A 16533-nucleotide genomic window follows, 5' to 3' on the forward strand; every position below is an offset into this window, starting at 1 on the left:
TGATGTGAAAACCACCGTTTTCAATGAGAGAAAAGTAGACCTTGAAGACAAATTTCAGGCGAGAGTCGAGAAGCTTGAAATAGGCGGTCATTTATATAGGCCCAATTCCCCCTACAAACAGCTCATCATTCAAACATCTCGTATTACAACCGGCGCAATACAAACAAATTACCTCCGCACTCCGTTCAAATCAACATACTCTTCTTTAGCGATCTAACCTTGAAACCTCATAACATACACCATGCCCCGCTTTCGCCCAATCGACGCTGAAAAGCCCGCCACCCGACCACAGAAGTGGAACGGCAACACTTATATTCGCGCCGAATTCAACCATCGAGCCGCACTCTACATCCGGCGCAACGAGTACCCACCCCTCCTCCCCCCTTCATTCTTTCATCCTCCCCGCAGAGTAGGAACCGAACTAACACGAACTTCCACCAGAAAATTCAATAACGAGGCACGCATCATCAACCGGAAGCGGTGCAAAGGGCTTGTTGCCGCGGGCTATGATTGGCCGCCGAATGGGCTTATCAGGTTGGTCGACCCAATCAGCGGAAAGGCGTGCGCGGAGGCGCCATTTAGGCTGCAGCATTTCAACTCTCTCCCACTGTCTGACTTTCTTATAATCAGCATATTTTATGGCCTTGGCTGGAACCCAAATCTGGCACCCGCTGTTATTTCCGTGGGGCCGTGGCATACTAGGGCCGAGATGATTGAAGAGTACAGGGCGTTTATAGGCGCTAATTATGTCTGAGGGGGAGACGGTTTATCGTTGTGCTAGAGATGCAAATGGAGATGCAGTGTAGTTGGTACTTTAGTGAAATTGTGATGCGCTTATACTCAGTCATTAATTAAAAGGTCGGAAATTTTAGAAAGCATTTGGTTACAACGATATCCGACCATTTAATCAACGCGCGAGTATTTAATTAGGATGCAAAAGTCTTTTAAAAATTAAATCTGTTTTCGAAACCTATATCGTTAATGAGCTCTGTTCCTGGTGAGTAAGATTCGCCGACAAATTACGACTTACAATTTTATCATTTCTCTTATGCGCTTCATGCACGTTTGGTAGACAGGCATAATTTTGGAAGGCCTTGGGATTTTCAATCCGTCGGCCGCGGGCTTTGGGATGGTGATGGGATATTGGGCTCGGAACATTCAAAACGCAAGAAAGAAAAAAAAAGAAAAAGGTATTAAAATTAGTCACTCAGCGTTTAAATAACTTCCTCCATCGTTTATGATGCGTGATTTCCTAAGTGTAGATCGAGTTGACATTGGATCGCCTGTAATTAGTAAGTACGTTCACCACCTAGGTAGTACGTTCCCGCAACAAAGAAACATGCGAGCCGAAGAACAAGTAATAAACACAAAAGGTTTGTTCCTGAAACCCGACAAAAGATCACAACCAGCACTTTGATCTTTCCTTGTCGCATTGTGCGCACTGATCCATTGGCATTCTGTCGAAGGTTATAAGGAGGACTCCCCGCACCACGTTCATGCGGTCTGCACTGCATTATACCTCACAAAGACCCCGAATTTCATATACGAAGTATATTACACAAGTTGAAAAGCCATAATGCCGCCAGCACCAATACCTGTCCCTGTGCCTGTACCTGTCCCTGTCCCTGTACCTGGACTGGTTCCTCCCCCAGTACCCCCCGCTTTGTTTTCGGTGTACCCCACATACTCTCCCGACCAATCGATAGCCAGGTCCCAAACTTAAACCCCGTCAGGGACGTAGCCCCAACCCTGTGGATTATGCAGGAGGCGCTGAACGCCACGCACAAGACGGTCTGGCGAAATCAGTATGTAACCCCCGTGCACCTCCAGACGTTGCAGAAAGAGAAGATGAAAAACTAAGACAGAATATCACACATCGCAGCGTCTACAACGCGCAAGCACGCAGGATCAACCGCGCTCGTAGTTATGCCGTCCCCGGTAATACGTCGCGCGCATGGCCAAAGTTCATCAGGATCATTGATATTGTCAATGGGGAGGTGTTCCCAGGGGCGCCGATGGATAGGGAGAAGATTACTGCGTACACTCTTGTGGACTGGGCCCCGTTGGGGGTGTATTATGAGTTGCCGTGGGTGCCGGCGGGTCCTGGGGTGACCCGCAAGGCAGAGTGCAGGAGAGATTATAAGGCATTTATTGGTATGCTGGCCCATTGATTGCGGAGGCAGGGGTCGCACAGGAGGTCTCATTGAAGAGAGTGGAGAATTATCTAAAGCTTAGTCGGGGTGTTAGCTATTTATATCTTAAACCTTTGCAACGAGTCCCGAGCGTAGTGCAGTTAGGGGAGATCGTGGCATAGTGTGATGTTCATGTGAAGAAAGCTACTGAGTACATGTATGTTGTCGAAGGTGTTCGTCGGCGTGGCGACGTAAACGGCACCGGAAATATTTCTATATACTAATCCCATCAGTATTAGTGCAAAATGTAAGAATCAGAAGCCCTTCCCTTCATATTTGCATTTTTCCGGCTGTTGCCATCTTTGACCGCTGCTCTCCATCATCACAACAACGAGCAATTGAAAACACTCTTGAAATAGGGCGCTCGGCACATTTCATAGTTTAGGAAGATTCTCATCATTTCATTATAGTATTTGTCATCGGCGTATGACTCACTTTCTTATTAGCCATCCTATTACTCACACGTCTATGACTCATTGTATTTCTTTTGTACTACCTTTCATTAGTATAAATATGAGGCATTCCCCCTTAGCTAGAACAATTAACACGATCAATTACTTCACTTCTCCTACATACTTTCTCTAGGTTATGAGCCCGGAGACCACTCACGCTTATACACTCTTCACCATTTCTACCACAAAGTACACTTTCTCGTTTCACTTTCAATCATGTCTGAGAGGAGCATCAAAATTCCCGCACTCCCATGCAAGCTGGATGGTCAAGGCCATTACACTGTATGGAGGGACCTTGCTACCCGCATGTTGAAAGTTCACGATCTGTGGAACTTGGTCAATGGTTCGAGTAAGCGTCCCGTGTTGACAACTACCACCACTACTGTACCTACCACGACACAACAAGCATCAGGAAGCGCTGCCGAGGCTGAAGAAGACGAAGAAGAAACCTCCGACAATGCCGAAGAAATCAGCGACTGGGACAAAAAGGACAATCTTGCGGTTGTATTTCTCCAATCTAACATCGAATTCGAAGTTATTCTCACGCTCACACCGGCCGACACTGCTCACCACCTCTGGACTCAACTTGAGGACAGATTCGATCGGAAAACCGTCACTTCCCTGCACTCGCTCCTCGCTAATGTCGTCACCCTACAGTACACACCCGACAAGGGCATCAAGGAACATCTAACCCAGTTCAATACTCTTTGGTCATCTCTCCTCACTAGAACTAGTAACTCTACGGACAAGACCAAGGACCTGTAACGGGGGTCTATGGACGTAGGGACTATGATGCCAAGGAATACAACCGAGGCGAAGACGTAGCAATAGATATTCGAGACTATGGACTATGGACTGGCTCTGCCTAGTATGACCAACTAGTTGAGCCCTATGACTAGACGTAGAACAAAGTAGTATTCGTGGAGTAAATACAAGAGGTTGCGTAAGGAGAAGAGGAAAGGAAAGGAAACATGAAAAGGCACGAGACAACACCCCTTTATATACCCAACTCCTAGTCCGTTGATGACTAATACCCCGCGTAATGGAAACCGAAAGAACATAACAGAAAGCCCATTACAAATCATAGTCCAACCGCGCAATACCTCCTCTTCACAATCCAATCTATCACTTTAGCCGAAAATACAATATTGCCGTTACAGATTACGCCCCCCTCTAAGACCTACCTCCTGGTAGGCTTAGGTTTCCGTGGATAGCGTTCATGGAACCGTCGAACAATATCAGGTGAATGCTCAAGGTCCGATAGCGGTTGCCAAGAGGCATCATCGTATCCAGTGTATCGTACCAGGTACTCAAAACCACTCCTTCGTTTCCTAGAGTCCACAATATCCTCGATTTCCCATTCTTCCTCCCCTTCGATCTCGACTGGAGGTGGTGGTGACTGTTGTTGTCCAGGTAATGGGTTAACCGCTTCAGGTGACAATAACGAAACATGAAATACTGGGTGAATCTTCATGGAACGGGGAAGTTCTAATTCATAAGCATAGGGGTTGATGATTCGTTTAATGCTATAAGGTCCAATACGTTTCCAATCGAATTTCTTTGAAGGTCGCTTTGTCGAAATATGGCGTGTCGATAGGAAAACTTTATCTCTTATACTGTAACGGGGAGCGGGAGAACGATTCAGGTTGGCCGATTCTTCTTGTATCCTTTGTGCTCGGAACATTTCGCTCTTCAGAAATTCCACTATATCCTTCATTTCCCTTGCGATACTGTTGGCCTGGTCTTCCGCCGTCGTTCTACCATGTTCCAAGGGCCCGAAAGTCATCCTTGGATTTCTTCCCGAGTTGGCATAGAAAGGAGAAACCTTTGTTGTTTCCGAAGCATAATTGTTTGTTGCAAACTCGGCCATCGCTAATAATCGGGCCCAATCATCTTGTTGATAAGAGACATAACTTCGGAGATACTGTTCCATTACGGCATTGATCCTTTCAGTTTGTCCATCAGTCTGGGGGTGGAATGCGGTGGAGTATCGTGGAGATATTTCCAGGCGTTTGCAAAGCGACTTCCAAAATTCCGCAACGAATTGTATTCCTCTATCAGACACAACGGTATCAGGTAGTCCATGTAACTTCCAAACATTATCGATATATAGCCTTGCTACTTCCTTTGAGTCCACCTCTTTAGTCGTTGGTATTAGATGACGCATTTTGGTTAATCTATCAACAACAACTAGGATCGCATTATATCCATCACTCTCAGGGAGGTCAGTAACAAAGTCCATCGAGATATCTGTCCATGGTCCATCGGGTATTGGCATTGGGCGAAGTACTCCATAAGGTGAATTGCGTGGTGCCTTGCTACGGACACACACATTGCAATTCCTAACATACCGATCGACATACTTCCGCATTTGTGGCCAATAATATTCCCGGCTTAGGAGTTCCAAAGTCTTCGCTCTACCCGGATGACCTGCTGATACTTTATCATGATATTCTTGTAGGAGCCTCAGCCGGAGGTCATTATCATTTGGTACATAGAGTGCGCCTCGATAAAGTAGCCGACCGTTATTGTCTTCCGTACATTCGGCGAGTGAAATTTTATTAGAATGATGAACGTCACTCCGAAGCATAGCGAGGGTTTCGTTTGGGAAACTATCAACTTGGTAAGCTTTTGAAAATAACTCCTCCACAGTGGACATTCCTTCAGCGGATTCATTTGATAAAGAACCCGCGAACAAACTTAGCTTTGCATCCAAATTTTTTCTCTTCAGAACCACTTGGCTCTGATGCATCAACCTTTCATCCCCCTCTTTAGGTAGGTCACCTGACCTTCTAGTTAGTGCATCCGGTTTTGCTCCTTGTTTTCCCGGTCGAAATTGTATAACGAAATCGAAACGTGAAAGAAATTCAGACCAACGAGCTTGCCGACGATTTAACAATTTTGTCGTCATGAAATATTCCAGGTTTCGGTGATCGCTGAGAACTTCAATAGGGAATTGTGCTCCTTCTAGATGATGTCGCCACTCTTCGAAACATCGTACGATTGCTAGAAGTTCTTTATCGTAGATTTCATAGTTACATTCCGCAGGGGAATGTTTCTTAGAAAAGAAAGCTACCGGGTGTAAAACTCCCTCATCATCTCGTTGTGATAGAATCCCTGCCGAAACATAGTCGGATGCATCGGTTTCTACCACAATCTTTCGATTCGGATCGAAATGGACTAGTATAGGTGCCGTTGTAAACATCTCCTTCAAGATTTGAAATGCTTTCTCCCTTTCATCCGTCCATTCGAATTTAACATTTTTCTTCGTTAGAGCTGTAAGCGGGGCGACAATCTTTGAATATCCTAAAATAAACCGTCGATAAAAATTTGCAAATCCCAAAAATACTTGAACATCATGAAGATTTGTCGGTGTAGACCATTCTAGAACATCAATAACTTTCTTTGGATCCATTCTGTTGCCATTTGGGGTGAGGATTAGGCCGAGATATTTCGTTTCTTGAACCATAAATTCACATTTTTCGGGTTTGAGATGGACATGACTCTCATCAAGTACCTTTAAAACCTTTTGAATGTGGTCCTTGTGCTCTGCAAGGGATTCGGAATAGATGAGAATATCGTCTAAATAGGCCGTCACAAATTGATCGAGATAGGGGTGCAGGATGTCATTAATCCAGTGTTGAAATGTGGCCGGAGCATTCGCTAATCCAAAAGGCATTACCGTATATTCAAAATGTCCATATCGAGTCCGGAATGCCGTTTTCCATTCGTCCCCCTCCGCTATCCTGATTTGATTGTATCCCCAACGTAAATCCAATTTAGTATAATATTTTGCTTTCGACAATTTGGTCAAGGTTTCCTTCAATAACGGTAATGGATATCGGTTCTTAATCGTGATTGCATTGAGGCCCCGATAGTCGACACACAAACGAAGAGTTCCATCAGCTTTCTTGACAAATAGGATAGGTGCCCCCGCTGGTGATTCACTATGACGGATAATCCCCTTAGGTAGGTTCTCTTGAAGGTAGTCCCAAAGTGCCTTCAACTCTGTTTGGGATAAAGCATATATTGGTCCCCATGGTGGTTGTTTGCCTTCTTCTAATACTATCTTCATATCATGGAACGGTCGATGTGGCGGAAGCGCTGAAGCATCATATTCTTCAAACATGTGGATATAGCGGTGGAACTCCTTCGGTATTAGTTGGTTAATATCGATAGTAGGTTTTTCGGTCGCTGAGACGGTAACGGTATGAGTTTCAGGTAGGGGAATTGATATACCATGAACCGTAATTGCAGTTCCACTAAGCGAGCAATGTTGACAGCAGCCTTGAGAGTCGAAGATAAGCAAATTTTCCTTTGGTCGAATCGTAACATCATGGCGTCGCATCCAAGGTATCCCCATCACAATCGGATAGTGTCCCAACTTTGTCACAAAACATGACGCAGTCTCTCGATGGCCATGAATGTCTAGTGAGACATCAACAATATGAGTAATCTTCCCTGACTTGATAGGTCTGCCGTCTATAACATCTACATGTCGTGGTAATTTGAGTGGGGTCATGATGAGATTGTTGTGGCGTGCAAAAGATTCATCGATGAAAGCATATCCTGAGACTCCGGTATCAATAAGGGCGTAGGTGGGTATGAAAGTATTTTTATTCTGTGAAATTGAACAAGTTACTACAAACTGATTCCCATCCCTTTCCTCCTCTGATACCGAAAAACCAGAAATATGCATTTCAGAAAAATCCTTAAATGGTCGCTGGGCTAAGCCACTTAGTGCAGGGACAAATCTTTTGCCGACTCGTTATCGCTTCCATCATTTTCCTCTACTCTCAACGCCGCTCCTCTCATCACCGGTCTTCTTGGTTGATTCGCAGTTGCCCTTGCTTGGGGGCAATCTCTAACCATGTGTCCAACTCCTCCACAATAGAAACATCGGCCCTCAGCTAAGCGGGCATTTCTTTCGGTAGGGGTAGGGCGACGACGTCCCCCGGACAAATCCATCGGTACATCGCCTCCCGGGCGGAACGAGGGATGGTTCTCAGGGGCAGATGCATTGACAGCTGGGGCGGCAGCGCGAGGAGCAGGGGCAGGATTCGCTGGTGGAGGACGAGAGGTCGGAGCAGCAGTAGCATTCGAAGGCTTTTTACTTCCTCGTTTAGCTTCTGCCGCTCGTCGGCGATTGTCCAACCGTTGCAAGAGCATTGCACATGCATCTACCGTCACAGGAGTTTCATGGTGTATCATTGATTCATCAAGTTCCGCATTAATGCCTTCCATCAAAGCCTCAATCCTATAGACTTCATCCATCCCTGACTCGGCAGCGTACCGTTGGAATTCGGCGAAGTAATCAGCAAAGGTTCGGTTTCGTTGACGGATGTTCCTAAGGTTCCTCCTAGCCGTACGCATTCGATCTGGGTCCCCGAAAGCAGTATCCAAGATTTCGTAAAACCGTAACATGGAAGGCAAAGCGATGCCTTCTTCCCCGACATATTGTAAGAACTGATTGGCGGCAACGCCCTCCAGTCGACTGAACGCATAAGATAACTTGGACTGTAGTGTGGGGAAGCGGTCGGCATTTCCCAATAGCTTGATCCTCATCTGTTGCTTGAATAAGTGTAGTCTTTCTCGATCGCGATCTCCCCTGAACACTTCAGGGTCTGGAAGTTTTTCCGACCGTTGGGTAACCACGGGGACAGGTGGGACTGGAGGTACCGGTGGGGCATTATCATCTCCGATTGGTTCTTCATCAGGGGCAACCACTTCAACCGCAACTCGGTGGCCCCTGGCAGCGGCTAGATCTCGCTCAAACATTTCCCTCGCATTTCCAGCCTCCCTCTCCACCTCCTGTAAGTCCGTTGCATACTGAGCAAAGCCATGTTGTGCCCGTTGAAGAAGTGCATAGGCTTCTATTCCAACATTGCCATCCACCTCTGGATGTTCTTGAAAGAAGGTCTGAAGTGCATCGCTTAGCTGTTGATAATCAATAGGGAGATGTGTCGCCATGGTAGACTATGGTGTTGTATTGGTTGGCAATAGAGGACGCAACCTGGTGTAACGGGGGTCTATGGACGTAGGGACTATGATGCCAAGGAATACAACCGAGGCGAAGACGTAGCAATAGATATTCGAGACTATGGACTATGGACTGGCTCTGCCTAGTATGACCAACTAGTTGAGCCCTATGACTAGACGTAGAACAAAGTAGTATTCGTGGAGTAAATACAAGAGGTTGCGTAAGGAGAAGAGGAAAGGAAAGGAAACATGAAAAGGCACGAGACAACACCCCTTTATATACCCAACTCCTAGTCCGTTGATGACTAATACCCCGCGTAATGGAAACCGAAAGAACATAACAGAAAGCCCATTACAAATCATAGTCCAACCGCGCAATACCTCCTCTTCACAATCCAATCTATCACTTTAGCCGAAAATACAATATTGCCGTTACAGGACCCACTTGGTTACCACCTTCACCAACTCGCGTCTGTCTCAGAAGCGAAGGCATCCTTCCTACTCCTCTCACTCCGGCACGAATCCCTCGAATCAGTCGTTGACAACCTGCAAACCCAGCCCAACGTCACCTTCGATGACGTCTATGAAAAGCTGTTGGATCTGAACTCACGGCGCAACAACGATGGACAGGCGGCTGGAGAAGCCTACACAATCAGGCGAGGAAACCCAGGACACGGAAGCAACAACAGAGTCAGGAGGCCACGTAACAACGAAACAGGAAATCGGGACGTCACATGCACCTGGTGCACCAAGAATGGAGAATATGCAAAAGGCCACACGCACAAAAATTGCCGGAAACTCAAAGCTTCCAGAGACAAGGAGAAGTCCGCTGCATCTGGCAACCTTAACGTCGCATCTGGTACTGCATTTCACACAAAACTCGACCTCTCTTGGATCCCCGATCTCTCTGGCCTACCCGCACTCGAAGAAACCGACGTATTCACAATGCCGGTTGACTTCGACCTTACCAACTTCTCAGATGACACCTCGGATATTACCATGGAAGACTACTTTGGCTTTATCGCAGGACCTTCCACTACCGATAACAAGGCATGGATTTTCGAACCTAGTGCAACCAACTACATGATCGGAACGCTGGTTACCGACCCCACTCCCCACACTGGAACAGTCACCGTCGGAGGAGGTCGGAAACTTCAGATAACCGGAATTGGCAACGTCACCATCAACGGATCACATGGCCTGATCACTCTGCAGAATGTATTCTTAATCCCCGAACTAGGCAATACCAACCTGATGTCTTGGTCTTGCATCGCTAAAAAGAGATTCACAACAATTGGGACGGAAGACGGCTTTACCATCTACAAACCGAACAGCAAGGAAGTTATCGGGATCGCTAACGCAAACAGTACTGGTCTTTACATTTTTGAAACCAAGGAACCCTGCGCAAACCTCTCTGCCGCCACCAGCTTCTATGACTGGCATCAACGGCTCGGACACCTCCCCGCTTCCTCGCTCTCACGGCTTCGCACCATGGTCGCCGACCCCAAGTCTCTCCCCGCATCTGGTCACATGGAAACATGGAACAAATGTGAACTCGCTAAGTCAACCAAATCTCACCTCACTCCTCTCACCGAACCACAATCCAAACAACCACTGGAATTAATACACTCATATCTGAGCGGCAAGTTCTCGACTCCTTCTCTGGGCGGTTTCAGTTACTATATCACTTTCATCGACGATTACTCTAGGTAGGCTCACCTCTACTTCCTTAAAAAGAAGTCAGATGCAGCAGCTGCCACGGAACGATACATCGCATTCATGGAAAATCAATTGGACAAAACGGTTAAACGGTTTCGAAGCGACAATGGTGGCGAGTACATCTCCAACGACCTTCAACAATTTTTTGCCTCTAAAGGCATAAAGCATGAATTCACTGTACCTTACTCTCACGAGTCAAATGGAACAGCAGAACGCTTTAACAGGACTATAACAACAATGGCACGATCCGCCTTGCTCGACCACAACCTCCCAAAAAATCTATGGACAGAAGCGATTAACACCATGGTACACGTCAAAAACCGCCTCCCGCACAAATCACTCCCGAATATGACACCATACGAAGCACTTGCCGGCAAGAAACTCTTTATTGGGCACCTCCGATCCTTCGGTGAAACCATGTTCATACATATACCCGTCGAAGCACGACCAGCTGGAACAAAACTGGATGCAAGGGCTATAACGGGACAATTTTGCGGATACGGAGACTCTGAAAAAATCTGTCGTGTCTACATACCATCACAAAGGAAAGTAGTTCTCTCTCGTCATTTTAGGTTTAAAGGTACATCCGTAGGGGAAGAAATCGAAGTCAAAACAAAAACCGATACACCCCCCAAACCAAAACAAATCGAGATCAAACAAGAACCACCCTCACGTCCGTCAACACCAAAGCAACATAGGACATACGACGACGACCCGAGTGACGACGACATGATCAATCAACAGATAATGCGCGAAACCACGGAACATTTCTCCGACACTGATTCGGAAGACCACGCAAGTATAGTGGGGGCCGGCTATACGAGGCCCGCCACTGAACGTACCCCGCATGATGATAATGAAACAGATACTGATCAACCAAGACGTAACCCAGCACGGGAACGGAAAGCTCCGGTCAGATACGGACACAACATTCAGCATGACACTACTCTAACAGAACCTACAAACTACCACCAAGCGATCAACAGTCCTGACTCCGAAAAATGGCAAAATGCTATGAAAGTTGAACTCGACTCACTCGCAAGGAATAATACATGGAATCTGGTCAACACACCGGATCAACGCAAACTGGTCGACTGCAAATGGGTATACAAAATTAAACTCGGGCCCGATGGCAACCCCATACGGTACAAAGCCCGACTAGTCGCAAAAGGTTTCTCACAAGTCCCTGGTCAAGACTTCGATCAAACCTACGCCCCCGTCACACGATACGAATCCATCAGATTACTCCTCGCTCGCTGCCTTCAAACCAGCGGCCAATGCGATCAGATGGATGTCACAAGCGCATTCTTATACGGCGAACTCAAGGAAGAAATCTATATGAAATCTCCTCCAGGCTACCCCACTCCCGGCAAAGCATGCAAACTAATCAAATGCATCTATGGCCTCAAACAATCATCAAGGGAATGGTATGCCCGCCTCTCAAAAGCGCTAATCAAAATAGGATTCAGAAAAGCAGACTTCGACCCTTGTGTCTTCATACACAAAACAGGGGAAGTTGTCATTGCCATCTACGTAGACGATATCCTCATCTTCTACTGGTCTACTGAACGCAAGAATCGCGTCAGTCTCCTCCTTCAGTCTGAATTCGAAATGACGGAATCTGGCACAGCCAACTGGGCACTCGGAATCCACCTGATCCACACCAAGACCGGCATCATCCTATCGCAGGAAGCCTATCGCAGGCGTGTACTCACCAAATATGGTTTCGACGAATCCAGACCTGTGGCAACACCTATCGACAACAACGTTCATCTCCAAAAAGGAACGGAAGCTGAGAAAATCGACGACCCAATGATTTATCAGTCAATAATCGGTTCACTCATGTACGCAGTAATCGGCACTAGACCCGACCTCGCCTACACCGTCACCATGCTCTCGCAATTTTCCTCCTGTCCCACCAAGGCTCATCTAGCTGCAGTCCATCGCGTCCTCCGTTATCTCAAAGGCACCCTCGATTGGTCACTCTTTTACGCCAAAACGCGACCAACTGCACTTATCGGCTACAGCGACGCAAGCTATGCCTCCGACATCGACGATCGCCGCTCATTCACATGCCACTGTTTCATGCTAGGAGAATCTTCTCATCTCCTGGCGCTCTTATAAGCAACGATCTGTCGCCACTTCTACAACTGAAGCGGAATACATGGCCCTCTCGGACACCAGTCGACAACTGATTTGGTTAAGGAATGCAATTCACGAGCTGGAACGAAAACCGAATCTCTCTTTTATTCTTCGAGGCGACAACAATGGCTCTCTCTCTTTAGTTAAAAATCCTGTCTTTCATAAAAGGTCTAAACACATTGACGTACACTTTCATTTTGTTCGGGAACGGTTTGAGGATGAATTATTTGAACTGGAATATATTTCTACGAACGAGAACATGGCGGATTTACTTACAAAGGGATTGGATAAGGGCAAACATGTTTTATTTTCTTCTACTATTCACTGTGGCTCACGAGGGGAAGTCTTGAAATAGGGCGCTCGGCACATTTCATAGTTTAGGAAGATTCTCATCATTTCATTATAGTATTTGTCATCGGCGTATGACTCACTTTCTTATTAGCCATCCTATTACTCACACGTCTATGACTCATTGTATTTCTTTTGTACTACCTTTCATTAGTATAAATATGGGGCATTCCCCCTTAGCTAGAACAATTAACACGATCAATTACTTCACTTCTCCTACATACTTTCTCTAAACACCACGACCTTTATAACCGTCATTGAAAGATCGCGCGTGTTCTGTGATTTAAACTCTTATACACAATTTTAACACTGATTGGCCTGATTCGGGTAACCACATTTACGTACGTGTTCGTCCTCGGGCCAGCAAACAAAGACAATTCCTCGCCTTGAGTTGCCTCGCCTTGAATTCCCTTCAACTACATGTATTCTAGTGGTCATTTTCGACTACGTGTACATATATACAACATCCTCGCCAGGTCCATGGACTTCAATTTCAACATCTCCAATTGACTTAAGTAATACAATACTCGCAATGATTACGATCTAGAAACAATGCACGAGTTTCACTATTCAGCATCAGGATCACAGGTTCGAATCTTACAATCTCCTTACGGACATGGACTTTGATGTCACGTTTCATGGATACATAGACACCTCTAAAAACAAAACATCACAAATAAGAAGTAAAGCCACGAGCGAATCTTAGGACCCAAATACAAACAATTTATTCCCAGACAAACGAAGAAAAACAGCCATATTGGCTCATTTAATCTTACCCCCCAATTAACCTTTTTGGGGATCAGTATAACATGATTGCCCTCGGCGAACGCAGGGCGGGCACCTAGTTTCGTCCACCGGTTGGATGCAAGGCTTCTTGGAGTGGATGCACCTATGGCACTGACCAGGTTTGGTCACAGAAATTTCCAATTGATGGAAAGTCTTTCCCCGAGGTCGGCCGAAGCAAAGCTTTTCTTAATATTAAAAAAAGTTTGCGCCTCCTTCATCGTCTGGAAGTCGGGGAGGGACTTTTGCGGGATCTCTGGAACTACACAAACAGTCCCTGAAGAGAGGGGGTAGGAGTTAGCCTCGGTTCCTACGTGAACACTGAACAGCAGTAAAGCTAGAAAGATTGGGCTCACCTTCGGTGGTCACCGGCTCCCGGGCGTCGGGGACTGTTTCCTCGATCCAGTCGTGGGCGGCTACAACTCATATCCCTATTCAATGTTACAAAATGCATAAACATGAGGAGGGGTGAAAGAATAATCAACGGTGTAGAACATACCGTTCTCCTAAAGACTCAGCCTTGAGCTACGGGAACTCTTTGGCCTTGAGGATATCTTCATAGGCTATGTCGGTCCTCCTAGGTCTCAGGTAGTCTTTTTCTTGTCAATAGCAGGACACTCTCGAGATCGACCTCAAAGGGTTCGTAAGATACATTGCGCGGGCGCTCGCGCAGACGCATTGGTGTCTACCATTTAGACCTGGATCGTGTGGTCTGGAAACATTTTGCGAGGTTTCCGTGGGGTTTGTGTGGACCAAGGCCTTGCTTGCCGTTGGAGTGGTGAAGGTTCTGCAGTAAGGATGGGGAGTGGATTTAATGTAAATTTACAAGATTCAAATCTCAAGCGTACAGTCACCCTACCCTTGCGCTGAACTTCGATTACTTAGACGTAGCTAGCGCCTGTTTGGTTGAACAGGAAAAAATACAAATACGATAAGCATATGTGAGTTATCCGCTGATTTATTCCTAATTTAGGGGCTTTGGAATTCCTTCTGGGCGATTCCAGAGCTCGAGCTTTTGATATAATGAGTTATCAATGTGGGGGGAGGCCTTGAAAACTTTCATAGACATGACATTATCACCCATGATTCGTGGCAAGAAAAATTACTCAGGTGGGCTATGGCAGGTATTCCTTCCCATGTCATAGATTCATTAGACAACTAGTAGTCAGAGCGTATGGGATGCTCTGCACGTCTCGAGGGGTTCGCCGATGTTTACGAATATCAATATAAAAGGGTAGGGAAAATCTGACAAGCACACGTTAAACAAAGCATCATTATGAGATATAATGATATTGCACCTTTTTTGGTTATTTTGATTTAATTTATCTTTTTAATTTTCTTTTCTCCTGGTTGCGTTGCCAAAGATCTGGTGCCCGGGTGGTCCAAATCCGCTTGAGAGTAACCGCCAAACTATAAGCTATATCACTTAACAGAATCAATCTAAGAAGGATCGCCTTTTTATAGCCACGGCGATATTTACAGAGAGTCCTGAAAAATCAGGGCTTGGGCGTCAGGACTCCAAAAGCGTCTAATCTTGCCATTCCATATGTTCCATATACCAGAAGCCACAACACAGACCACTGAGTCTCCTAACCTTCTGCCAGCCCTCGATATCTACGACCATCACCGCCGACACTCCCTGCAATCCCTGATACAGTGCCCACACCTCTCAGTTGTCACCATTCCCCCCTCCGTTGCCCACCAGCAGGGTCACTTCATGAGCGTACTGTACTGACAGCTGCCTTCGACTACTCCACACATCCTCCCCACGATGAGGATCTCCCCAAGCACATACATGCCCCTGACATAATGGAGGGGATATCCCATCGCCCTCGCCGCTGCATTCATTGTCTCGTAGTCCGGCACTTTGCCAAATACCTCCGAGGCCTTAGTACTCTCTCCACGGCGTGGCTCTTCCGGTGGAGCAGGGGGTGAACTGGTGCATGCTCTCGAGCAGTGATCGGCAGACCGATGCCTCCATTGTCAAGGCCAGAGGGGCGACGCGGTGAAGCAGAACGAGGGCAATGGCCAGGAACGGGGTCAGCAGTGTTACCGGCGATGATGCCAGCGGCGTAGGCGGCTTTGAAGCCTTCATTGTAACCACAGGTGTATTAGGTGATCTCTAGAGCTAGTCTTTACCGCTTTAACAAGATATCGAAGGGATATGAAAAAATACCTTCTTATACAGCAAGGGATATCTGATTTTAAACTGAACCTGAGAATAGAGAGTTGCAAATCAAAAGATCAGGTTCTTCCCTGGCGGATAGTGGGGATTTGGGCTGCTTGGTGGCACGCCTTTTGTAGACCTCCTCCAGGGACCATTGTAGCGGGTACGCTGGTGATGAGGTGGTTGTTTATGGTTGAGCTTGTCCTATCGTGTGAGGACGAGATGTGGTATGTTAACATTACGACCAAAGGGTGCTTTGACGAAATTGTTCCGACTCAAAATCTCCCCGTTACACTTACGGTGGTGAGTTAGTGCTGCCTGGCTACGTGCACTGTGTTTTTCGACTCTTCAAAGTAAATATGGCTATTAAGGTTGAAAATATATTCATCTTTTAGATTTGATTATCTATTCCTCCAATTGTACGTCGCGGCATTCCCATCTATATCTAGCTTTATACCACGAGACGTAATCCTCTGCCTTTCCAAAGACTAAACCAAAAGTTTTACAAACATAGCAGTGATCGGCCCCATTCAGAAGCGCCAAAATCTAACTACCTACAGTAGCGTCTCAAGATTTCCAGTTCCGCGCACATCTAATTTCAATCGCCAACATCTCAATATCAGCTTTCGCCTAGAGTTAAGGCCAAGCCAGCCTAAGATATCAATTCAAATTGTTGGGATACCGGGAAATAACTAGGCAAGATTAGCAATAACTAAGTCCGAACTCCCTGGAAACGACTTTGTTGGAACTT

At 46.4% G+C, this 16533-nt stretch overlaps 4 protein-coding genes across 4 annotated transcripts; 3 read left to right on the forward strand and 1 right to left on the reverse strand.

Annotated features, from left to right (window-relative positions):
- Nucleotides 1-241: 241 nt before the first annotated feature.
- LAJ45_00944 (uncharacterized protein) lies at nucleotides 242-754 on the forward strand (the record flags this gene model as incomplete). The annotated part of the gene is made up of 1 exon (XM_046110543.1): nucleotides 242-754. One exon carries the CDS (start codon nucleotides 242-244, stop codon nucleotides 752-754), a length of 513 nt encoding a protein of 170 aa, XP_045975721.1.
- An 822-nt stretch (nucleotides 755-1576) lies between these two features.
- Nucleotides 1577-2171, forward strand: LAJ45_00945 (uncharacterized protein; the record flags this gene model as incomplete). Its single annotated transcript, XM_046110544.1, has 2 exons — nucleotides 1577-1639; nucleotides 1707-2171. The coding sequence occupies 2 exons, from the start codon at nucleotides 1577-1579 to the stop codon at nucleotides 2169-2171; spliced, it is 528 nt and encodes a 175-aa protein (XP_045975722.1).
- A 689-nt stretch (nucleotides 2172-2860) lies between these two features.
- On the forward strand, nucleotides 2861-3409 carry LAJ45_00946 (uncharacterized protein; the record flags this gene model as incomplete). The annotated part of the gene is made up of 1 exon (XM_046110545.1): nucleotides 2861-3409. One exon carries the CDS (start codon nucleotides 2861-2863, stop codon nucleotides 3407-3409), a length of 549 nt encoding a protein of 182 aa, XP_045975723.1.
- Nucleotides 3410-15503: 12094 nt separating this feature from the next.
- Nucleotides 15504-15710, reverse strand: LAJ45_00947 (uncharacterized protein; the record flags this gene model as incomplete). Its single annotated transcript, XM_046110546.1, has 1 exon — nucleotides 15504-15710. The coding sequence occupies one exon, from the start codon at nucleotides 15708-15710 to the stop codon at nucleotides 15504-15506; it is 207 nt and encodes a 68-aa protein (XP_045975724.1).
- Between the last annotated feature and the right edge of the window lie 823 nt (nucleotides 15711-16533).

The sequence above is a fragment of the Morchella importuna genome (genome assembly GCF_003444635.1).
Source record: "Morchella importuna strain M04M26 chromosome Unknown Morimp01GS002, whole genome shotgun sequence".
Lineage (NCBI taxonomy): Eukaryota > Fungi > Ascomycota > Pezizomycetes > Pezizales > Morchellaceae > Morchella > Morchella importuna.